At 48.7% G+C, this 26152-nt stretch overlaps 1 protein-coding gene across 10 annotated transcripts in view; it reads right to left on the bottom strand.

The window, feature by feature from the left end:
- Traf3 (Tnf receptor-associated factor 3) overlaps positions 1-26152 on the bottom strand; it is a 103267-nt gene that overhangs the window by 21235 nt on the left and 55880 nt on the right. For 8 of the 10 annotated variants that reach the window (XM_039112591.2, XM_039112585.2, NM_001395112.1 and 5 more), the window contains 4 exons: positions 8308-8566; positions 7023-7074; positions 3410-3514; positions 2542-2709 (listed from right to left, as the gene is read on the bottom strand). In XM_039112591.2, the coding sequence (XP_038968519.1) occupies positions 2542-2709; positions 3410-3514; positions 7023-7074; positions 8308-8549 (567 nt within the window). In that variant the 5' untranslated portion in view covers positions 8550-8566. Of the gene's footprint in view, positions 1-2541; positions 2710-3409; positions 3515-7022; positions 7075-8307; positions 8567-18091; positions 26117-26152 lie in introns of those variants that run through there. The other 2 variants (XM_039112583.2, XM_039112584.2) reach the window with 1 other exon arrangement.

Genomic DNA, 26152 nt, shown 5'->3' with positions numbered 1-26152 from the left:
ACACCCAAGCCTGGCACAAATACAAGTCTGATCACACATGTGTGCACATGATCAACCTTCCCGCCCACTCCATGCTTACTTCCATGAAGTAACCACTAAAGCATGCAGAATTTTGCATTTCTGTCTTTATCTAAAGGCGTCACCACACACTTATGTATGCCTAACAAAACATTTCATTTGGCTTGATTTAGGACTTTATTAAAATAGGATTTGCTACAAGAATTGTGTGCAGTTTGATCCTGTGCTGGACACTGCCGGCTGGCAATGCAGTGCGTGTCACGGGTCCTAACTTATACAGTGTATGACACGCCTCACAGTTGAGGGATTAAATATATTAGAGCCAAAAACAAAAACAAAATATTTGGGGATGTAATGCTCGTACTACACAGGAGAGGAAGAGGTCCAGGGCAAGTCCCAGAACGTTCCTAGTTCTGTAAACGGAGTGTGCTCTGCTCTGCCAGTGTCAGGATTGTGCAGTGTCACCGAGGGGGGAAGTGCAATGACGTGAGATGTGCCACTATTGCTGGGGCTGGAGACGCAGCTCACAGGTGGAGTGCTTGCCTAGCCAAGCGTGCTCAGCACTCTGGCTTCAGGCTCAGTATGGCTGTAAGGAACTGAAAACCAGAGGAGAAAGAATACGGGCCTTAACCTAGCAGGTAGTGGTGGCACACACCCACGATCCCAGTACTTAGGAGGTGACAGCAGGAAGAGCAGCAGTTCACACACATCCTTATGTATCTAGTGACTTTAAGACCAGCCTGAGCTTTTTTTTTTAAATACAAGATCCTATTTCAAAACAAAATGAAAACAAATGGCTGTTGTGGTACCACATGCTGGTGACTCCAGCTGCTTAGGAGGCCAAGGCAGGATTCCAAATTTAAAGCCAGCCTGGCTAAATTGGTGATCTCAAGGACAGTCAGACCTTGTCTTAAAATAAGAAAAATTAAGAACTGGTCTGTGAGGATGGTCCTGAGTTCAATCCTTAGTAAGGCGAACCAAGCTAAAGCAATAATAAAAGCATCCTAGCAATGCCATTGAAGCTGCCTGCAGCTAGCTGCCCTCAGGAAGGTCTCCCGACATTACAAGGAGCAGTCATTTCTGGGGGAACTTCAGATCTCAAACTGCCTTCTTGTCCAACTTCTTTTTCTCCGATCTGTGGCTGCCAATTACAAACCCAAATGAGTTATGTCCTGCTCCTTCTCTGATCTTCCCTAGCCCTACCACACGAGCTGACCGACGACCGCCTTATTGCCCTACCACACAAGCTGACCGACCACCTTATTGCCCTACCTCATGAGCCGACCGCCTTATTGGTGTGTTGTACACATTATGGTCACAGTTCTTTCCACACTGCAGAAATTTAGCTGTGTGCCTGCTTCTCCTTTCTCAGACTGCAGACCGAGGATAACATCAAATTATCCCCTTTTCTGTGAACACGTGGTTAACCACGCACCCTCCTGACTCTTGCCTGGGGTTCAGAGGCAGCAACTTATGTGGTATTTAAGTGACACGTTTTCAGTTCCTTCTCGAATAAAAATTAATTACTTGAGTCTACTCTGCAAACAACTGATTTCTGCAATAAGGAAAGCGGATCTCTGACAGCAGGGCACTAACGCGTGCGCCTGAACGGCACTTGCTCCCTGAGTGCCTGACTCACTGCTACTGAGACACCAGAGGGGAAGACACAGTCCTTCAAAGCTCTCGGTAACTGGGAATGTCTATGGTATTTTCAGGCGATGCAGTGACGGGAGGGAACATTGAGATAGTAGAGCAGAACACACCTCATTCCACGGGGTAGGGAACCTCCTCCATGTGGCCATGACAGACATGCTCTAAGATAGACACAGACACTCAGCCATGACCCTGTGCCCTAGCTGTAACCCAGTCCCCCCACTGATGACCTCTCACCACTGTCAACAGAGGTCCCTAAGCAATGCCTGGCCAGGGCTCCCAGCTCTCCTAACACATCCTAAGTTCCCCCTTAGCCACCTGCAAGCACTCCACGGCCTGGAGTGTCACGGCACACAGTAGGTACACAACCAGTGCTTACTCAACCAATGACTGTTTTTAAAACTGCTACTCCGCCCTCAGGGTCTCATGACTCCACTGCATACACAGGGCAGACTGCGCCAAAACCGCAAGGCAGGGAAGCATTTAGTCCGCGTCTCTCTCCAAGACAGACAGACAGACAGCTGCCTCTGACACTGCGGGGTAAACAGCCTGCTGTGAGTGATGGCTGTGTCAGGCAGCTGCGAGAAGGCAGGCATTCCGTCACAATTTGAGGCTATTCTTTGGACAAGTTACAAATTCTACCTTTTTTGAGTCATCATTCTTCATTCTTTCTTTCTTTTTGACATCTCAAATGAGTCAATCAAGGCAATGGAAAATGTTAATCATATAAATCAAAATAGGCAAAACAAATACAGCTTTACTCTGAAATAAAGTTAGATGAAAACTGCTATTTAATCCCCTTCCGCTCTCCCGGTTAGGACCGTCATCTCTGCACCTGGCGAGCAGGGACGGGCACAGGCAGCGGCGCACCTGCAGTGTGATCATGGGGACTTGGCTCTTGCAGTGGGCGCACGTGGCCTCTCGGTATTTACAGGCCTTTTCCACGTGATCCCGCAAGTCTCTCCTCAGTACTTTCTCTTTGCAGTCGGCACGCAGGCAGGGGAGTTCCTCAAACTGACACTCGTTTTTCAGGTGCACCTGGGGAGCAAAGCAGAGCTCTTTACTGCGGAAGAGCGGTGTGAGGGGCAGCCTGGACCTGCTGCAGAGGCCGGCAGCACTGTGACCTTACTCCCGAGGCGGTTCTGGGCAACAGCGGCCAGCACAGAGACACAGGCTCACTGTGTTTCTTCAGCACGTGAGACGGGACCATATACTCCCTCTCTGTCACCATAACTTGCTATTCTAGCAAGATATGGCTACACAGACCTGTAATCCTCAGAATGGGCTGAGACAGGGGGATGCTGAGTTCAAGGCCAACCTCAACTATATACAAGACCCAGTGTCAAAAGCTAGACACACACACACACACACACACACACACACACACACACGCTCATGTGTGCGCACACACACCCCTCCACCCCAAGCCCTTTGTTCGAATTCAATTATCCACTATGAATAAAATAAACAAAACAAAACAAACAACCCTTAAGTTTTGTGAAGTTTCATGGTAGAAATAAAGTGCCTTGGAAATTAAAAGCCCAACTCCGATCTTCTATTTGAAGGAGGGTGAAGGATAACAATCACGGCTGTCATCAAGCGGAACTGTGTGTCCTAGGGACTGGCCGCTTCCTGCATGGTGCTGTTTAAAGGGGAAGCTCAGCACTACGGGCAGACAGTTGGGTGGGGTCAAGTGCAGCCTCTGCACAGAGACACCTCTGTGCCGCTTGGCGCTCACCAGCAGATGTCCCAGAGTCAGCTGCTCCACGCAGCCTCTGCCTTCGTTCCGACAGTAGATCTGAAGGGCCAGGATCTCTCTCTTGCAGCAATTATCCTTGAACACCTGAATTGAGGAGCAGTGAGAGGATTAATGCTTCCTAATCTTCACTCGTTGCAATTTTGGACAGGGCTAAACCACTCTAAAGATCCGAAGAGCAACTGTTAAGTGGGCCTTAGGAAGCAGTAAGGATGTCTTAATTTCCGTAAGTAGAATGAAGGAGCTGGCCCCACTAAGAGACACCATTTATCTCATATAGCTGTGACCACTATCTTTTATTAGGTAAGCAAAAAGACGTTTGGGGTGAAGACATTTTAGAGCACTAGGTCCTTGAACACCGCCACGGCCTCCAGACAAGGCGGGCTCCAGCTCCCAGCCAACAAGGAGCAGACGGCCTGGAGTGCACCTCTTGCCAAAGGAATTGGCAGCTCAATGCACTGCTCAAAATGCTCGTTAGAGAACCAGACTGATAGTTGTGGAGACGATATTTTGGGACAATCTGTAAAACAATTTCGGTGCCCTCCGGGGTATACGCTGCTTATAACTCAGTTTTCGCCAAAGAACGTTTCCTTTTTAATTTCCTTTTCTCCCAGCACTGGAGATGGAGTCCCGGGGCCTTGAGCATTCTAGGAAAACACTCCAGCACTGAGCCGCGTCTTAGTCCAAAGGAAGCTTTAAATAAATGCTACAAGGATGAGCTGGCACTGAGCGGTGTCCTAAAAATGAACACCTGCTTGCCTTCAATTTTACCTTTCTTTAGAAAACAGGCAGTCTGTCTCTAACAACAGTCCACAGCGCCTCAGTCCTCAGGCGTCGAGACGCTCCCACCTGTCAATACTTAGTCCTTCTGTCCAGGCGGAGACAGATAGCGGATACGCTTTTCGAAACAGAGACCCCAGTCAGTGAAGTGCCTGCTATGCACTACACACAAATCTCCGATGGTGGTGTGCACCTGAAATCCAAGTGCTGGGGCCAGGGGGAGGGGCAGAGAGAGGCTCTGGAGCTCACTGGCCAGCTAGGCCAGCCAATCAGCAAACTCCAGGGTCAGCGATCCTGTTTCAAAAATTAAGATGGAAGCTGGCACGGTGGCTTTTAATCCCGGCGCGGAAAGCAAGGGCCGCGCGGAAAGCAAGGGCCGCGCGGAAAGCAAGGGCCGCGCGGAAAGCAAGGGCCGCGCGGAAAGCAAGGGCCGCGCGGAAAGCAAGGGCCGCGCGGAAAGCAAGGGCCGCGCGGAAAGCAAGGGCCGCGCGGAAAGCAAGGGCCGCGCGGAAAGCAAGGGCCGCGCGGAAAGCAAGGGCCGCGCGGAAAGCAAGGGCAGAACGAATCTCTGATTTGAGGACAGCCGGTCTACACAGTGTGCTCCAGGACAGCCAGAGCTACACAGAGAACCTGTCTTAAGTTAAAAAACAAAACAAAACAAAACAAAACAAAACCAAACCAAACCAGAAAGAAAGAGAGAGAGAGAGAGAGAGAGAGAGAGAGAGAGAGAGAGAGAGAGAGAAAAGAAATGGGGCTCATGGGGTTGGGGATTTAGCTCAGTGGTAGAGCGCTTGCCTAAGAAGCGCAAGGCCCTGGGTTCGGTCCCCAGCTCCAAAAAAAAAAAAAAAAAAAAGAAATGGGACTCATGGTGTGAATGAAATAGAGATGCTTCAAAAGGGCTCCTTGGCTTGTGGCTTTAACTCCTTTCTCTTGGTCACTTGTGAGACCAAGGGAGGCACACCATTTTAAAAAAGGCGTGGGCTCGTGGCCTGCTTCTTATAACTGACTGGAGTCTTCGCAGCAGACATGCTAGTTTCTAAGACCCAGCTTGGAGGGCTGGCTAACTCCCCTAACTCTCCCGAACACGTTCCATCAGATGCCTTCTTCCTGGAGCCCAGCAGACAGGGCCCTGTGGCCAAGCAGCCTCACCCGGCTGCCCTGACCAGCAAGTCCAGCACTTGTAAGTGCTTTGGACAGGAAACCCCAGAGCAAGATTCTTAGTGTGGAATTTAATAGCCTACATTTAAAAACTGTTAGGTTCATTAATCAAAATATTGGAATCACACACATTTGTATTGATATTTAAGTCCTTAAGAATGAGCTGTTTCAAGCTACAAATGTACCTGGAAGGGCTTAGAAGTACGTGGGTGGCCGTGTGCCAGAGAAAAGGGAAGGGATGGGGTTTTTCTGGAAGAAGATAGGGGAGGCCTCAGTGGTAGCCACCCTAAGTGTGCCAATGCTGACAGCCATGCGGGGTCAGAGGGCAGCTGATCTCATTCAGTGTCTGAGAACTTTAAGACGCTGTAAGGGGGAGCAAGAACAAATTTAAACAGCCCCTTCCCAGTGGCATGTCTGAGGTAAAACCTAGTGTCTGTATGAGACAGAATGCTCTAAGACAGCAGTGCCACAGCCAGCCACTGCCCTGACAGGCATCTCAGCACTTCTCACAGCTCCGGACACAGCTTGCCATGAATTAGCAGGTCAGACTGATACTGTTATGTGCAAAGCAAGTGACTAGAGGACAGCCTGCCTCGAGAAATCACGGCTGAAGACTGACGGCCGTTTGACTTTTCCCTACACCCAGTCTGCCCAGGCGCTCACACAGCACACGCTGGGCCTTGGAGCATGCAGCACCATTGTCAAACTAAGAGCTGAGTGTTGTGGGACAGGTCTGCGACCCTAGGAGGCTGAGGCAGGAGAGCCGATATGACTTTAAGGCCAGTCTGGGCCACAGTGGAAGATCCAATCTCCAACATCAAAACAAACCAAGGGAAAAAACCAAGGGACTTTGCATATGTGGAGGCAGAGGGAGGTAGGTCTCTGTGATTTCAAGGCCTGCCAGAGCTGCACAGTGAAACCCTGTCTCAAACCAACAAACCAACCAACCAACCCCAAGGGACCGGAGATCTAACTCAGTAGTGGTGTGCTTACCTAGAGTAGCTGAAGCCCTGAGTCAGATCTTTAGTATTGCAAAAGCTGGATGTGGGAGTGCACACCTGGGATCCCAGGCCTTGGGAGATGGGGACAGGACCTCAGCTACTGAGTAGCTCAAGGCCGGCTTAAGCTAGCCTCCTACCCTCACCTCCGCACGGACATAATAACTGCTTCTGAGAAAAGGTCTCTATTATGTAGCCCTGACTGTCCTGAATCTTGCTCTGTAGACCAGGCTGGCCTCCAATTCCCAGAAAGCACTGGGATTAAAGGTGTGCAACTTTTTTTTTTTTTAAAGTAAAACAACTGAATTTTGATACATTGTATCATTGAAAAGTACTTTCTCTGCAAGGCTGGCAACCTCAATTTGATCCCTAGACCGACTTAAAAGAAGAGAGAACTCCACAAGGTTGTACTCTGACCTCTACATGAACACCACAGCACAGCACATGTGCACCTCCTTCCAATAAGAAATTGAGTAAAAATTTAAACTGAATTCCACAGCACCAAACACAAGCTATGTGAAATGTGTCAGCCACCTAAAAAAGCCCAGAATGGTGGCGTACCCTGTACTCAGAGGCCGAGGCAGGAAGAGCCATTACGCTTGGGGATGCCCTGAACTACAGAGCAAGTCTCATCTGAGGAAATGAATGGGCAAGCATACCTTGTCTTTGATGATGCTTTCTTGGCAGGCTGTGCATTTTGGACTTGAGGAGCTGAAGGAAACAAAGTAAATATGTTAGAGCAGGGGCAGCTCCCTCCTCCACGCCCCCAGCACCAAACGCTTCCCTTTAGTCAGGCCTGCTCTAGCTTGCAGCAACCGGCCTTTAAAACATGCGATACGCTCATCACTCAGTCGCACTGGGAAGACATGCGAATGACATGTCAGTGCCGCAGTGGTTCTCGGAGGAGAGCCTCTGGGAGGTGCACCACAGGCACTGATGTCCTCTGGCCTCGATGCACTAGTCTTCGGCTATCTGAGGGCTCACTGTGTATGCAAACACTAATGGCACCTGCCCAGGGCAGCCACACTACCCTGCAGGAAACCCCATCACAGGCCCGGCCTGAGCACAAGCGGTTTCCAGGTCCTGTCCCACAGGAGTTGGGTGTTGAGCCTACTCTGTCCTTTCACCCTCAGCAAAACCAAGTGTGCTGTGTGGGACAAGTGAGTTGGAGGGATGAGGGTGTGGGGTGCACAGCTGTACTGGCCTCGGCCTTGGTCTCAGGCACCCAGGGGTGAGTGACCAGTGAGAAAAGGATGTGGGTGGCCTTCCTTCTCGAGCTAATATGTCCTGAGGGTCCTGAGGTACAGTGTGTCCTGTGGTGATCTGAGTGCCAAGCACAACGTCTAGCAAATACCCAAAGCTGCATGAGGAAACTCTTCCTCGGCTGGCTCCGCCTCTGTCCTCCAACTCCCAACCTGCCCTGTGATGTTACCACAGCATCCCAGCACACTCATGAGCTTCTGGGGTCTCGGTACCCCAGATCTCTGGGTACCCCCTAGGCAAGCATGCAGAATTAGCACCTGTTCAGTTCTGCATGTGACCCCGACCTTCCTCTACTCTGGCCAGGGGCACCCTTCAACTTTAAGGACTTATGATCATTTGACCACCATAAAACATAAGCTTCTTGCACAGAACACAGCAGTGCAGGTGGGGGAGCAGGAGCTCTGTGGACGGAGAGCTAACACCACTAAGGAGACGTCAGGGGAGAGGCCTGTGCAGGTGGGATGTGAGGCAGGCAGGGCGTGAGCCGTGCCTGAGTTACCCTAGAGGCCTCCCATGTCGGACTGAAAATCGTTCAAATTCAAAGTCTTGGAGGAACAGGTGAGGGTGGGCAGGTGCCCTCCCATGTCGGACTGAAAATCGTTCAAATTCAAAGTCTTGGAGGAACAGGTGAGGGTGGGCAGGTGCCCTCCCAGGCAGCCTGCAGCCATGTACGGCACCCACCTCAGCAGGGCGGCCATGCAGCTCTCACAGAAGCGGTGCCCACACTCCGTCTGCTTCGGGTTGCACAGCACCAGGCGGCACTTCTCGCACTTGTACTTGTCCTCCACTGTCTTCGCGAACTTCTCCTTGTAGCCTCCTTGCTCCGGCACGAGCACTGACGCTGCGCCGCGATCGGGCTGCAGCTTGAGGGGTGGGTTGGGCTGCGCTGCGCCAGCAGCACCCATCTTCTTGCTTGGCTCCATCTTAGGGAGGAGAAATTCTGCCAGGAGAAAGGAAGGTGATGAGAGCTCAGTCCTCCCGAGTCCATAGCAGGCCCAACACATGGCTGAGAAAAGCCCCCGTGCCGAGGCCCGCGGGTCCCTTCCCGGCCTCACTCTGCCATGGAAGAAGACAGGACCAAGTACCCGACCGTGTCAACACTGCCATTCAAAATACTCCCTGAAAAATACCCTTAGGGGATTGCACTGGCAAGACTCTTTAACACACACAGAGTATCCTTCTGCACCACAATCTCACGGCTACTCTTCTTAAGGTTTATTTTGTTTTTAATTATGTGTGTGTGTGATCTGCGTGTGGAGACACGGCAGTGAAGACACCCTTGGAACCCAAGGCATTGGTCCTCGAGAGCTGGAGTTACAAGTGTTTACAGTCTACCTAACATGGGTGTCAAACTTGGGTCCTCTCCAAGTAGGCATTCGTAACCACTGAGCCGTCCGTCTCTTCAGCCCCAGCAACAGCCATTCTTGGCCAGCTTATTTTCTGGTTAGCTTCCTGACCATGACTGCCTTCTTGGGCCTGTGTCTAGAACACTATCCCTTGTCCCAGCAGAACTTACTGAAGGGGAGGTATAACCAGACCAGAAGAGTCATGTGTGAGTGTGCCTGCAGGACAAAAGGCCCTTGTTTCTGCCCTCAGTTTACCCAGCCTGGAGCGCCCTGAGCCAGCCCACACACGACAGAGCCATGGTATTGTCACATGCGGCCTGTGGGGAACACAGCCTTCCTGGGGCTGACGGACAGGCCTGGCAGAGGGACATGGGCTGGATGGGTCTCCTGAGCCCCTGGGCAGGTTCCCTTCCCCCACCTGGCTGCCAGTTTCTCTGCCTTCCACCTGCCATGATGGACAGGATGGACGTGATGGATGTGATAGATATGATGGACAGGATGGACGTGATGGACATGATGGACGTGATGGACATGATGGACAGGATGCATGCTCCCCACCTCAGCTACAAAGACCCCAGACTAGGCCACTCCGCCAGCTGAGCCCTGAGGTCAAAATAAAGCAGTTGACCAGGTTCCTAAGGACAGATGGACTTTAATGAAAATTATAGCTAGCATCAATAAATACCCACTAACCCTAAGTAATCACCTTCAGTATTTGCCAGCACTTGCTGATAACCCAGATGGTCGTAGAAAGGCTGGCTTCTCTCCTTACTTTCTGGATATTCCACCATCAGTGCTAAGTTTTAGAACAAGGAATTGTGACTGATGGACTGTAGTGATGTCAGTAAACTGTGAAGTTCCTCAGAGACCTCTCTGGGTGGCTGGCACACAGGCACTGACATACTTTGTCTCAGCAGGTCAGAGAAAGACACCAGTGGTGGCCTCGGAAATACAGTTTACTTTCCTGTCTTTGCACTCCCAATCCTTTTCCTCCGCATGCCATGACCTGCAACTAAACCGGCTCTTTCAAAAGTTACCAGCTCTCTTAAAAAACACACTGTAGGGGCTGGGGATTTAGCTCAGTGGTAGAGCGCTTACCTAGGAAGCGCAAGGCCCTGGGTTCGGTCCCCAGCTCCGGAAAAAAAAAAAGAAAAAAAAAAAAAAAAAAAAAAAGAACCAAAAAAAAAAACACACACTGTAGCCTTGCCCACTTTGCTTTTCCTGCTTTAAAAAAAAAAAAAAAAAAAAAAAAACGCCTGGCTTTGACTGGACGTGACTATGGCTCAGCTGGTGGAGTTGGCCTGGATTTGACTCCTAGCATCAGATGAAGTGGGTCATGGTGGCACCTGTACTCCTAGCACGGGAGGTGAAGGCTGGAGGACCAGGTCAGCCTCACATACACAGCGAGTTTGGGATCCATGAAAACCATCTCAAAAACAAACAGAAAACAAACATAAAAATAAAACCCTCCAAACCCAAACAGGTCAGCTCCTGTCAGCTCATGGTGTCTGAGCTCTTGCTGTCTAGGACTCTGAGCTATGAACCAGGACCAGCGGCCCGCAGAGCAGAGGCAGAGCAGACACAAATACTCGGGGGAGCTGGGGCAGAGCCAAGTCCTCGCCTTCCCTACTCCCTGTTCATGTACAGCTTTCTGCCGTTCAAATGTTTCATGGCTAGGGATATACAGAAATGGCTGTCAGCAGCAGGTAAATTAATGAACCGATGGTCTAGCCACACCTGAGTGAGCTTTAATGAAAGAGAAGGCTGCTGCGGTAACATTAAGAAGCCGTGTGTGAAATCTACGGATGTGTAAAAGTAAGTTTTCAAGCCTACTTCAAGGGATCAGTGAGGGCTTGCAGCCTGCATTTGAGAGGCTTGTTCACAGGAATGGCAGCTTACCTTTCTGAGCTGTGTGTGAAAAGAGCCTGCATGGAAGATCTCAGAGAGCTCACTGGCTGCCTGCCACCAACCATTCTACATCCCTGGGGACACTCCAGTATCCCTAACAGCCAACTTCACAGTGTCCCCTCCTTCCTCTGAAGGAGCTCCAAGCAATCTTCTGTGCTTTCCCACTGGTGAGCAGCAGACTGGGATAGGGGATGGAATTTGGATCTCTTTAGTTGACTGATAACCCACGTGTTCAGAGCAGTGCTAGAAGCCATGGAGGGCTCAGTATGTCCTTATTGAGTTAATAAAAAGGCAAGGCCTGAGCCACTCACCTCAAATAGTTTCTGTGACAAACTGACTTCGGGGACAGAAAACTGATCTAATTTTGTGCAACGTGAGAACCAAAGTTTTCAGCTCCTCATAGCTTTGGTCTGGTGCTCTGCTCTGCAGTGCTCAGGAAGCTATGCCAAGCACGGGTCTTATGAAAGAGATAAAGGTAACAGAGTTTCTATTTCTAAGTGTCTTAGTTATGGTTTCTATTGCTATGAAACGACCACAGCAACTTCTTTTATAAAGGTCAACATTTAATTGGGGCTGGCTCACAGGTTCAGAGGTTCAGTCCATGACCATCATGGCAGAAGCGTGGCAGCACCCAGGCAGGCATGGTGCTGGAGAGGCGGCTGAGTTCTGAGGCAGCAGAAAGAGCGAATGGTTCTGTCTTGGACATTTGAAACTCTGGGGACATTCCCAATGCGTGACATACTTTCTCCAACAAGGCCACACCTACTCAAACAAGGCCACCCTTCCTAATGCTACTCCCCAAGCATTAAAATATGGGTTGAGATTGGAGAGACAGTTCAGGGGTCAAGAGCACTGGCTGTTTTTTTTCTCAAAGGACCCATGTTCAATTTCCAGTACCCACATGGCAGTTCACAACTGTCTGTAACTCCTCCAACTCTAGGACATCTGGCACCCTCACAGAGACATACATGTAGGCAAAACACCAATGCACATAAATGAAAAAGAATATGTGAAATGAGTAATTCTAGGCTGGAGAGATGGCTCAGCGGTTAAGAGCACCGACTGCTCTTCCAGAGGTCCTGAGTTCAAATCCCAGCAACCACATGCTGGCTCACAACCATCTGTAATGGGATCTGATGCCCTCTTCTGGTGTGTCTGAAGACAGGGACAGTGTACTCACATACATAAAACAAAAAATAGATCTTTAAAAAAAAAAGAATTACTCTTACTATAAATGTAAACAGTAAATCAATCTGGTGGCTGTACTTACTTACCTTAAGCCAATCTCCAATAACTTAACAAATAAACCAAGATTTACTTAAGTCTACACCTCAATAGTTGAGCAGTTAAATGATGTATCTTAAACATCTGTGGTAACTGGCTACTCCGAGCCCCGCCCCATGATACCTGCATACCATTATTTTTTTTTTAAGATTTATTTATTTATTATATATATGTACACTGTAGCTGTCTTCAGATACACCAGAAGAGGGCATCAGATCTCTTTACAGATGGTTGTGAGCCACCATGTGGTTGCTGGGAATTGAACTCATAACCTCTGGAAGAGCAGTCGGGTGCTCTTAACCACTGAGCCATCTCTCCAGCCCCCTGCATACCATTTTTTTTTTCTTTTCTATTTTTCGGAGCTGGGGACCGAACCCAGGGCCTTGCGCTTGGTAGGCAAGCGCTCTACCACTGAGCTAAATCCCCAACCCCCCTGCATACCATTATTAACCTGGCTCTTCAGACCCCTTCGTCATCATTCCAATCCCTCCATTCTCCCGGGTTCTGACCTCCTTCTCTCCTCCTCTCACTGGAGGATGCCCCACCCTATTTTCTATTCTGTCCAGCTATTAATTGGATGATCAGCATTATTGACAAGGCAGAGGATAAATGGTAAGAACTATTTACACAAACCTGAGACAGGAGATTCTTGGTATAAGCATCACAATGCCATGTCTAGATTGAAACAAGGTATGGGGACAGAGAGATCTGAATCTGAATCACCCAAGGGTAACTTTACACAGCCTACCATGAGCCTATGGGGGCCATTCTTTTTTTTTTTTCTTTTTTCTTTTTTTTTCCGGAGCTGGGGACTGAACCCAGGGTCTGAATCCCCAACCCCTATGGGGACCATTCTTATTCAAACCATCACACCCCACTCCCTGGCCCCCACAGGCTTGAAGCCATATCACGGGCAGGAATGTATTCAGTCCAACTTCAAATGGCCTGTCAGTCTCAACCCTGTTTAAAAGTCCAAAGTCTTCTGAGACTCAGGGCATCTCTTAACTGTACCTCTCTATACAATCAAAGTCAAAAAGCAGATCACACACTTCCAACATATGACAGCACAGACTATACATCACCATTCCAAAAAGGAGAGGAGGGAACACAGTGAGGAAATACTAGACTACAGCAAGACCAAAAGCCAGCTGGGCAAACTCTAAACTCTGCATCTCCACGTCTGACGTCAAGTAGTCTTCAAACCTCCACCTTGATTCAGGTTTGTTGACTGAAACACACCTCTCTCTCCTGGGTTGATTCCACACCCACCCTGCAGCTTTCCTTGTAAGTATTCCATAGCTCTGGCAGTTCCATCAACCTGGGGTCCCCAAGGCAACCCAGGCTTCACCTTCACAGCCTCACACAGTGGCCTCTCTAGACCTCCATGTGGGAACAGCCCTGACAAACCTGGCCTCAGCAGCTTTCCTTAGTTATGGAGGGAGATTGCAAACCCATTTCTTATATTCTTGACTAAAGCCAGAACCACGTGACCAAAGCAGCCAAGTCCTACTGTTTGCTTATGTGGGAACATGGCCCCTTGTTGCTTATGGGGGAACATGGCTCCTTGCTCAAATACACTTTCACCAGCCTTCAGTTTGATGGTTTCCTTCACTGCCCAAGCTTGGCTGTCTTGGAACTCCCTCTTTAACCAGGCTTGCCTTCAACGCAGAGATCCACCTCTCTCAGCCTCCACGAGTGCTGGGATTAAAGGTCAGCACTCCTTAACCTGTGCTTTTTAAGACTCCTTTTCTAAAGTTGGAAGCGTAGCTGTATGGGGTCTTGTCCTGAGCCCACTTCTTTTACTCTTTTAGCACACTTTCCTTTAATCTGTCTGCCCCTTCAACAGTGGACTCGATGCTATACTTCCTGGTGCTCCTTTTCTCCTCAAACTGCACGTTTTGTTATTTTCCTTACCCAGATTGCTCCTTTTCATTATAAATCTGCATAAGCTCACCCACTAATAACCAGGCAGCACAGTTAGCACTAGACCGTCTGGAGATTTCCTCTGCCAAGCTGTTCATCTAACTCTAATATAGCCTCAGAAAGATTGGGGGGGGGCACGGCCAGAAAGTGTCAAAATATCACAAGAAGGGACAAGCTCTAGGTTACATACTAACATTCTTTTCTCAGACCTCTTGAGCCAGGCCATCATAGTCTGCATTAGCCCAGCACCACTCACTGTCTTCCCTGCTTCTAACAGTGTAATCCATTAAGCCCCACTTAAAGCACCCAACTGCTTTCCTAATCCAAAGACCCCAAGTCCACGTTCCGCCAAGGAGAAGCCACCCGGTCTAGCCCGTCACCGCCAACACTCCACTCCTGGTCCACGGTCGGTCTAGGTCAGGGTTTTTATTGCTGTGAAGAGAATCCATGACCACAGCAACTCTTCAAAGAGACAGCGCGTAAGTGAAGCAAGCTTACAGGTTCAGGGCTTTAGTTCTTTGGTCCCACGGTGGGAAGCACGGTGGCAAGCAGACATGGTGCTGGAGAGGTGGCTGGGAGTTCTACATTTGGTTCCAAAGGCAGCAGAAAGAGAGAACCACTGGGCCTGGCTAGGGCATAAAAACCTAAAGTTCACCCTCAACGTGCTTCCTCTGAGGCCACACCCATTCAAACACGGTCACGCCTCCTCATGCCATTCCCTAAGCATTAAAATACAGTCTAGGGAGACCATTCTTATTCAGACCAGCGCACCGCAGAAGGACCGAGCTAGTGAGGGATAATCTTTCTCTTTCTACCGCAGGCTGTGCTCCACAGAAACAAGCAAAGATTACAAGTTGCAGGTCTTTGTTTTTGTAAAATGCCAAAGAAAAGCAAACAGATTAAAACACACACACACACACACACACACACACACACACACACACACACACACACACACACACAAGGAAAAGCTACACCAAGCACACGCAGGTCTGTCAGGATTCACCAAATCCCCCTGCAGATCTCTAGAGCCGCCTTCAGGCTTCTAACGATCTTCGCACAGCCACTCGAGCTCAGTGGGGTGAAGTAGGTGGCTTCAGAACAAGGAACCTTAGGAACGGGAGCAGCAGGCTTGTGTGCCATGTGCCCACCAGCAGTGGCAGCCCGAGAAAGCCATCTGAGCAGCAGGGACCAGTGTTGCGGGATATTTGATCACATTATGAACCCCAAAATTGTGCTGAAAAGACTTGTTTCTAGTTGTGGTGCAGACGCATCCTTATCCAAGAAGTTTTTGTTTACTGTAAGCAGGATTAAATAAAGTCAAGAGGTAAAACAAGCACCTAGCTGACAGGAAGTGAACTTAGGAAGAAAACAGAGTAAGAGGAAGTCAGGAGAAGGGATAGACAGGAAGTAGAAGGGAGGGCCGCTTGGTTTGAGGGTTTAGTAGAGGCCTGGATGGTGGCTTTCCTTTGGGGATGTCAGCTGAGCAGGAAGTCCAGCCGGGCACTTCTCTGCCTCTCTGCGCTAGCAGGCTTTTACCCCAGCATTAGCTCCAGGGGTTTTATTTGGCTCCAGGTAAAATCAAGTTTTAGGGATTTTGTTAAAGATAACAGGACAGGTACTGCTAGGGGGTGTGGAGTACCTCAGTGGAAAGGTAAGAATATTCTGGAATTAGAGAATGATGGTTGCTATACCATTTAAAAGTAGGACAAACACTGGGCTTGTATTAAGGGGAATGAATTTCCCATCTTAATATAAAATCTGAACATAAACTAATACAAAAATAATTTACTCAAAATAATACAATTTAAATTTGATTAGCCTGTGATTCTGAGCACACAGTAGATACAGCAGGTCACATTCACCACTGATGCTAAAGGGACACAGTGCTGCGAGCTGTGGACAATCAGGACCTGAGATCCTCATTTTATTAAAATAGTGCACATCCTTAGAAAACAACCAAGATAACTCCACATTCTCTGACTAGAACTACCCAGCATGCATACTAACTTCTCATGCTTAGAGCATCGTGTGGTGATCCAGCACAAGCAAGCAGCCCTGTCTCCCTCCACAAACTGTGTCCAATATCTGAATTAAGCCATAGTTTTCATTTGGTGCCAACAATGTATCCTGAAGAACTCTCTTACCAGCACATGAAAACGTGAACTATTATTATTTATTGGTCTATGCTACTTTTTATTCAAGTATCTTTCACTCATGCTATCTTCTGAGTTTTATCACACAGCTTAACACTAATAGCTAATTATTTTTACCTGTAAGAAATATGAACAGTTTCTCCACAGGGACACAGACGACACAGTGATGATATGCCACAGGAATCACATGGTTTCTTCTTCTTTTCCGACACCTTCCCCCACTCCCACCAAGACATAGTGTCTCTGTGTAGACCAGGCCAGCCCCAAACTCACAGAACTCTGCCTGCTTCTGCCTCCCGAGTGCAGGCATTAAAGGTGTTTGCCACTCCCAACCTCCTTCAGCTTCACTTCCTAAAACACACATGCACACACGCATGCACAGTATAGTAACTGTGATTCTACAGGCAACACAGTTAAGCTATATTTAAGATTTTTTTTTAAATCATGCTTGCTAGCTCAATTAGGGGAGGGTGGTCTCCCACAGAACCAGCGTCAATGGTATGCTGTGCACTGAGGTCGGATGTCAACCTGAGGATCCTGTTCAGAACATGAATGCCTGCACTTTCCCACTTTCCAACTCACAGACAAGGACACCATGGTCTGCTGTGCTTCAGAAAGTTTCCTGCACGCTGTTGTGCCCCTGAGGAGGGGCATGGGACCCTGTGTGGTGCAGGAGTGCATGGCACGGCCCAGGAATGATCCTCGGTGCTTTGTAATGTAGAATTTAGTAGGGTAATATTTAAATTCATGTGGAAATACAAGAGATCTAGAGTACATAAATCTTGAAAGAGAGTAAGACTCACTTTCTGGTTTAACCTTTAATGTTCAGCTCAGCGGTCAGGCCGGACAGCAGCATGAGAGCTGAGGAGCCAGGGTGGTCACGGCTCCTTCACAGCCGCTTAGAGAGCTGCCTCCACCTCCCTCTCAAGCGGTCAGCACGGCTGAGGTCAGGGCTTTGGGGAGGGTTTGGTAGGTTCTAACCCCACGTGCAGACCGCCCTGCATGCTACCCCTTCCTTGTCCCCTCCCACCTCTCTCCAAATGTAAACAGCACCTGAACTTTCTGTTTAAGGTATTACTAACACTCATATTTAAAAACTTTTATTTAATGTGTATGGATGCTTTGACTACATGTATGTCTAGGCACGCCTGGAGCCAAGCAGGCCGGAACAAAGTGCTGTAATTCTAAACAGACTCAGACTCAAGTCCAAGCCTCAGACTTACGAAAATGACCTCCAGTCCTTGACATCCCCTCAGCCTCTCAGAGGTTGGACTACGGGCGTGAGCCACCACGTGCGGCTCCCGTCTCTTCCTGTCAGTACCCTGCCCTGGCTCTAGCATCATAGACACTTCCATGTTTGCTATGGCGTACACTTCGCCCTCTTGCTGTGGTAATGGGACGTATCATGCACAATGGTGTTCTAGCTTCTATATAACGCGCAGTCAGCTCTCTACATCCCAACTCATCTCTCCTGAGGCACACGGACAAATCTCTCTAGGGCACACACCATAGATTAAGGGTTCCAGGATTAGCAAGAAGTCTTCAGGTCAATGTAGACAGCAGCCTAGTTTTCCAAGGCCCTAAAATCAGAATGATTTTGGGGTTTTAAAATGTAAAGACTAGGTGGCTCAGTGTTTAACAGCACTGACTGCTCTTCCAGAGGTCCTGAGTTCAATTCCCAGCAACCACATGGTGGCTCACAACCATCTGTAATGGGATCCGATGCCTTCTTCCGGTGTGTCTGAAGACAGCTACAGTGTATTCACATACATAAAATAAATAAATCTTTAAAAAAATGTAAAGACAAAACAAAGACCATGTGATAAAGGCACAGGTAGTCCTCCAAACCTGAGGTATTGATGCTTTTGGTCTCCATGGAAATGTGGTACTCTTTGCTCTGAAGCATGTCAGACGTGCAGAGAAATTGCCGGTGGGCAGGCTGCAGAAGTGGCAGCTTCATGAGGGAATCCCGAGGGCGGCCTGAGATGTGCACAGCCCACAGGCGGCCTCCCCATGGCTGGAGCTACTGACCTACCTCTATGTCTCTGCCAGGTTAACCATGGGTAAGAAACAGCTTCCTCTGCTCTTGACCACAACAAACACAGAAGCCTTCTGTGACCTCAAGGTAGGGAAGGTGGTTTGAAATGGAGCTCAATGGTTGCCTAGCATGTGTGAGGCTAGCCCAAGTTACATAAGACCCTGTCTTTAAAACTATGAGGTGGGGGTGGTCAGTGGGCTGAAAGATGTTTGCCAAAAAAAAAATCTAACAACGTAAGACTGATTCCTGAGATCTACAGGGTGGAAGAAGAGCACTATAGCACTCACACCCACACCATATTACACCCTCACCATATATATGTATCTATATGTATACATATGTGTACACACACACACACACACACACACACACACACACACACACACACACACAGTGGTGTTTTCTCTGCTTATCCCTGGCTGTCCTCAAACTCAGAGAGATACCCGCCTCTGCCTCCTGAGTGCTAGGACTAGAGATGTGTGCCACCACACCCAGCTATAGTTAATTAAAACAAACAAACATCAACAACAACAAACAAGGTCTTGTTACCTAGCCTTCCACAGTTTGACCATCTTTCAAAACGTGAGAAAAAAGAAAAGGGCTAAAAGCTTAGGTGGGGCAGCTCCCTGCTTTCAAGGCTGGCTGGATCTACACAGTGAACTCCAGGCTAACCAGGGATAGAACATAAGGAAACCCTGTCTCAAAACAAACAAACAAAACCAAACAAACCAAAAAGCCTGGGCTGGAAAGATGGCCCGACAGTCGAGGATTCATGCTGCTCTTCAGAGGATCTGAGCCCAATGCCCAGCACCCACATGGCGGCTCACAGCCATCTGTGACTCTAGTTCTTGGGGGTCTCGCCTGGCGTGCACACAGCGCAGACACGCATGCAGACACAACACCCATACACAAACGTTTAGAATAAAGATGTAGAACAACTAGGCTGCAGGGCTGCTGAGCAGACGGCAGGACCTCATCACCTCTGGTGACCTGAGCTCAGTCCTAGGTCTCAGGGCAGAGGAAGAGAACCGAATCCTGCAAGTTGTATTCTGACCTCTGCACAAGGGCTCTGAGGTCAAACACACACATATCAAATTAGGAAAGAGATCTCATTTAAAAATGAGGAGATGGGGGGTTGGGGATTTAGCTCAGTGGTAGAGCGCTTGCCTAGGAAGCGCAAGGCCCTGGGTTCGGTCCCCAGCTCTGAAAAAAAGAACCAAAAAAAGAACCAAAAAAAAAAAAAAAATGAGGAGATGGGACAGCCAGGTCTGGCTCCCTCCATAGATAGCCTGGTAAACACTGCTCCCCATGACCAACCTTGGGAATGGCAGGCATACTACCCCAGGCTACGATACCACACAGTAAGTCAAAGGTAGAAGCGAGTAGAGATGCTAGAAGTCATGCAGACTCTGACCTGAGAAGATGCTCACCTGAGCACAGGAACCAAAGGACAAGGGCCAAGAGGACAGGGGCATGAGCCAGAGCCTGGGCTCTGGGGACAGCTGATGCAGACAGCGGACACCGTCCACCTGGGTGGGGACAATACCCATGGGCTCCACACCCAAACAAAGACTTAGTTTAAAGGCTTCAAACAAAAGACCGTGTGTAAAAATTAAGTCCCTATAGTTAAGACGGCCCTGTTATTTCTAAAGTGTTTGTCACAAGGACATCCTCGGGAATCCCCGTAGGCTGCAGGCTCTGCACAGCCATCAGAAGAAATAGCAAAATTAGTGTTGGGAATCTCTCCAAACAGAAGACTGTGAAAATGAAAACCTTTGATCAGATTCCATGACTGGATAGAAATACTTTTATTTCACTTATTTTTACATGGCTATACATATAGTATACCTCTGTCCTGAAATTCAGAGTTAGCAATTATAAGCTAATGAAATGCTACATATATTTTACTAAAGAAAAATTATGCTGGTTCAGTCAAATGCATAAGAGACAGCTTTTAGGGTTTTGTCAACTGTGTAAGAGCTGGAGCCGAGGAAATAACACGGAGTCTCCAATGCCCAGAAGCTGAACACACACAAATCTGGGTGGCAGGGCAGGTCACCGATGGAACCTGAGGCTATGCCCACACCACCCCTTCCATCCTCAAGAAAATCAAGCGGGAAAAGAACGTTTGCTCAACTTTTGCCGAACAGAAATGGTGGCACCCCTAGGGAAGGGGTTAGAGAGGGAACTGCATGGTTAGAACATGGCACTTAACCACTCTCACACAATGAGACCCTGAAGAGCAGCCAAGGCCAGCAGTGAGGAGCAGCAGCCCCAGAGCCCAGGTCCTGCCATAGCTGGGTGTCCTAGTTCCAGACCAGGACTCTGCTGCCCTTCACGCAGACTGAGTGCTTCCTATCCGCTGTATTTTCAGGTGGAAATTTACTGTATCTGAGGGCCTTATTTAATCCACATAAGATGTATCTAATCCTCTGAGGACACAGATTCTACGGTTCCGGTCAGCTGCCTTAGGTGGCCGGCTTACACAGGTGATGCAGCAGAACGGACAGTGACTTCACACTTCCTCTGCCTTCAACATTAAGTCTCTACTCCTGTGACTTGGCTACATTTTAATTTTGGAGCTTAGAAACTAGAAACAAAAGTACATCTGCTGACAAAAGAATGTTCCAAAAAACTGGAAAGCACGGGGAAAACCGAAAAAGGGAAGCATCAGATAAACAAAGAAAATGGCTCCTGCCAGCAAGAAAGGATGAACGGCTTTCCTGCAGAGAAAGCAGCCTGGCAGCCAGTCCAGCAGGGGCTCAGTGCCATGCGGTGAGGCAGTGGTGGTGGGAGGGGAGGTCAGGGGTGGCAGGTGTGCGGACAGTACGGAGGCCTCCTGGAACCATGCTTCAGCTGTGCTCTGGTACACAGCTCCCTTTGTGACTCCTGACGCCAGATGCTGCACCGTGGCAGACAGCCCCTAGCCCCTACACCGCAAAGTACAGCAGAGAAGGCCATGAAACGTGTGTGTTAGTTTCTGATCAGTGGCTGTTCTGTCATTAGCTCACCATCTGAAGGCTCAGGTGGATGCTGTGGGGAGGGCAGGCCTAGCAGCAGGAACACGAGGAGTTGTTCATACGAACCAGTCTGGAGGCAGAGAGCGGAGTGCTGGTGGCCAGCTCACCTTCTCCTTTTATTTACTCTACTACCCCAGTGTGCCGTGCAGCCACGGTGGACTTCCCTCCTCTAGTGAGCCCTTTTGGAAACAGCTTCATAAATACCTCCAGAGGTACGGTTTCTCAGTGGTTCTAAACCAGTCAACTTAGGATTAGTTATCTTTCTAAAAGCCCTATTCAAAAAGAGAATGAAACAGACCAGCTCACCACACTGACGGGGCGAAGAACTCAAGGCAGATACATACGAGTTACAGCTCTAAGAGAACAGTCACCTGATGGTCTAGATTCAAGCAATTTTGGACATTTACCTTTAGGATGTACTTATTTTTTACCTTTTATATATCCCAGCTTTGTCTCACCTGTATGTGTGCCACACACGTGCTGCTCAGGGAGGTAAGATGATGATGGCACTGGAGTCCTACAGGCAACTGTTAACTAAACACTGGTGCTGGGGACCAAAACCAGGTCTTCTAGAAGAGCGTACTGTTCTTAGCTGCTGAACCATCCCTCCAGCCCTACAGTCTAGGAGTTTTAAAGCACTGCTCAGCCCTCTTAGATGAAGGCCTATCATTTTCCTGGCCTATAGCTGGAGCCCTGCCTCTGCACAGAAAGGAAGGAGCAGAGCCCAATGCTCAAGCCACCCTTCAGGCCTCCAGCATCAGGCAGCACCTTTGCAGGGGAGACTGCCTGTCTACCAGGAAGGGAGTGGGAAGCAGGGTGTGGGGGCGGAGGAGTGGGGGAATTGGGGAGTGGGTGGTCTGTAATTCCCTTTTCTAGAATGTTAACTTTACAGGAAAATGAATTCAAAGAGGAAGAAACATGGCCACATTGAGAACTTTAGACTAAAACGTGGCACTCCAGTCAATGGCTTCCATAAGCTCCTTCCATTCTCTCTAGCTCCCCATTTCTGATGGGAGCTCTACTCCAAACTCTCCCCTCTCCTCTGGATGCCTGGCATTGCTCTACCTGGGAAGGACACAGGTCCCTGAGAAAGATCTCCATCTGAAACGGGAGAAATACTGGCTACCTATTTTTTGGTCACTGTGAAGAAGGATTAGGAAGAGAAGCTAAGATTTATGAAAAGTATCTAAATGTGTCTTGGAATCATGAAAAAGTTTTGTAAAGACACAATACAAATAAAATGTACAAATAAAATGAAAAAGAACTTTCTGTAAAATCAGTGAAACAAGTGATCTAACTGTGTAACCAGTGATGGTACTGCAAGGACAGCTTGTCTTAGAAAGGTTTTCTGTCGCTGTGACAAAGCACCACAGCCACAGCAACTTAGAAAAGAAATGGTTTATTCTAGAGGGTGAGTCCATGACCATCATGGCAGGACGCATGGCAGTGGGCAGACATGGTGCTGGGGCAGCAGCTGAGAACTCACATTCCAATCCATACCTAGGAGGTAGAGAGAGGCAGATGGAGACAGGCAGAGACAGAGACAGAGAAACAGTGAGATACAGAGAGACAGAGACAGAGAGAGGCAGAGACAGAGAGACAGACAGAGACAGAGAGAGGCAGAGACAGAGAGACAGAAAGAGAGACAGAGACAGAGAGAGGCAGAGACAGAGAGACAGAGACAGAGAGAGATGCTGGGAATGACCTGAGTCTTTTGAAACCTCAAAGCCCACTCCCAGTGACACACGGCCTCCGGCAACACCTCCTAATCCTTCCCAAGAAGTTCCACCAACTTGGGACCAAGCATTCAAATATATGAGACTATGGGGCCATTTTCACTGAAACACCAATGACTCAAGGACTTAAAAAAGTAACTGTTTGGCAGTCCACAGACATTAAGAACGGTGGGAAATCTAAAGCTATGCAAGTAGCTTCATGTTGGCGATACTGTTATTTACTCTACAGGTTAAAACAAGTGCGTGAATATGCTAAACTTGTTAGGAGCCAGTTTCAGCATAAGAGAAAAACGATAAATATAAAATCAAAAGAGTAAGACTCAAATACATCTAGACGTCAAGAGAGGGCTGAGCACTTCAGTCTCCAGGGCCAGAGATGATCAGCAGCTCCATAGCAGGACCGTTCACATCAGAGAGTCCACACCGGCAGGTGCCCACACTGTCATATGCCCACATCGGCAAGAGTCCCAGGGCCTCTAGACCCCACTTCCCACAAAGGGCACCAGGACTGCTGAGAAGAACAGGCAGTTGCAGGTGGCAGCAAAGAGGTTTAAGATGAGGAGGGAGCACCAGAAAGCAAGGGGGACAGGCTCTGCCACACACCGTAGCCAGCAACCAGGAGGCTCTGCCACACACCGTAGCCAGCAACCAGGAGGCTCTGCCACACACCGTAGCCAGCAATCAGGAGGCTCTGCCACACACCGTAGCCAGCAACCAGGAGGCTCTGCCACACACCGTAGCCAGCAACCAGGAGGCTCTGCCACACACTGTAGCCAGCAATCAGGAGGCTCTGCCACACACCGTAGCCAGCAATCAGGAGGCTCTGCCACAGGCCACACACCGTAGCCAGCAATCAGGAGGCTTTGCTGGCTACAGGTGGCATTTGACTGTCTCTAAGAATACCTAAAAACACACTTCAATTCATAAGTAACAATTGGTGTAACCTGTAGAGGAATTTTAATCCAGCAACATGGCTGCTCTAGCAAGGGATCACATCCATAGCCCTTCTAGGTCTGTGCGATGTAGCCCGAATGCAGACATGCTCTGCATTACAGTGTGATCTGGCTGGAATACAGACAAGTCCTTACAATCCCTAACAATGAAGGTAAGGTTAGTTTGTGGAAGGAAGTGCCCATGTCTGAAAGTGACGTCTAATTGAGGAGCAGACAAAGTGATGAACCAGAGAAAGATCTGACAGAGTGAGTCAGAGACAGGATGTGCCCAACTCCCATGGGAAAAGAAGATTAGAACAGAAGATTAGAACAGACTGTCAAAGTTAGTATGAGGCCAGGCAGAGCAATTCAGGCAGAAGTTGAGAGAAGCCAGACTGAATCAGTCATCTTGGAAGATTAGATTGTACAGAAGCTAGAAGCTTCCAGGCCTAGGTCTAGGGTTAGTCAGAACAGAGAAGGAAACACTCTGGGCTTAGCACAAGCCTTGCATTTACACTGCCCCAAGTGACTGCAGAACCATATGGCTGAGAAGTTATAGAAATAAGGACTCAGGCATGTATTCACCCTGTTTCAAGTTGAACTGTCCCTTAGGATAAGCAAATACTGAATGTGGGAAACAGTGACACAGTAATACAGAAGCATTTCAGTTGCTCAAGGAAGAATACATGACCAAGTTAGAAGGGTGATACTCTGCAGGCTCTAGAGACTGACCGCTGAGCAGGAGCAGTCCCTGTGGCTGCTGACACGGGCGCACACCAGCCCTGAATGCCTACAAGGAGAGCTGATAAAGCCAGGGAGCCAGCCTCCTGCCACATGTTCAGTACCAATGGCCAAAGCCAGGCAGGGAACACTAGGCACAGGCCAACCAGCCTAGACTTTACAGCATACACCCTGGGTGGGAAAGACTAGTGAATAAGGAGACACACACACACTATTAGCCCCACTTCACAAAGGGAAAGAGTTAACTGCTGGGCAGGAGTGACCCCTTAATGACAATGTGACTAGAAATGAATTAGGTGACAGTTTTCTTGCCACTTTTTAAGTGACCAAAAGTAGCCATATATTAACTTTCATTTTGCAAATATTTCAACCCCCTTTTTAATCTTACTGCTGTAACATATTATAGATTCTTAATTCCAAGAAGAAAATGTCACAACCATAAATTAGAGATTTTTAAAAAAATGTTATTTTTTTCCCCTTTCAAGTCCCTAGAGAAAGATGGCTAAGGAGTCAAAGGCGTGGTCCCACGTGGGGCAATGGCTGCCAGGAAGCCTGTGGGGCGGGTCAGAGCTAGCAGAGTGGCTGGCAAGGCAACTCTACTACTCCTGTTTTCTAAGTCATTAAACCATGCCTGAGTCCCACAGGCCCTAATTGCGATCAGTTTAATGCTAGCTTGAAAAGCCCGAAAGAGGGCTGATGGGCTGGCCCTGAGGTAAGAGCAGTGCCCCTTCAGAGAGGACCTGAGTTTGGATCCCAGCCCCCTTACAAGAAGTCACTGAGCCTGTACTTCCAGCTCCAGGACAACTTTACACCAGCTTCCTCTGGGTTTCACGTACATTTGGTACTTTCACACAAACCCCAGAACACACACACACACACACACACACACACACACACACACACACACACACAGAGAGAGACATGCACCCCCCCACACACACACAGGCATGCACCCCCCACACACACACAGGCATGCACCACACACACACACACACACACACACACACACACACACACACAGAGGCATACACCACACACACACAGAGGCATACACCACACACACATACACACACACACAGGCATGCACCACACACACACACACACACACACACACATACAAAGTCTTAAGAGCTGGAAGATAGGATCAAGCACAAACAAAACACAGGGGCAAATCTGCAGACCCTCAACTCAACCTGAGACCGAAACTGAGGCGGCTGAACCCAGGACATCCAGCTCTGGAACTGGAGGATTTTAAACAAGTAAAAAGATAACAGCTTAAGAGAGAAGTCTTGGGGCTGGGGATTTAGCTCAGTGGTAGAGCGCTTACCTAGGAAGCGCAAGGCCCTGGGTTCGGTCCCCAGCTCCGAAAAAAAGAACCCAAAAAAAAAAAAAAAAAAAAAAAAGAGAGAAGTCTGCCAGTATTTAAAATCCCTAGCGCATAC

The sequence above is a fragment of the Rattus norvegicus genome, chromosome 6 (genome assembly GCF_036323735.1).
Source record: "Rattus norvegicus strain BN/NHsdMcwi chromosome 6, GRCr8, whole genome shotgun sequence".
Taxonomy (NCBI): Eukaryota; Metazoa; Chordata; class Mammalia; order Rodentia; family Muridae; genus Rattus; species Rattus norvegicus.
This window is presented reverse-complemented; position numbering and strand designations above follow the sequence as displayed.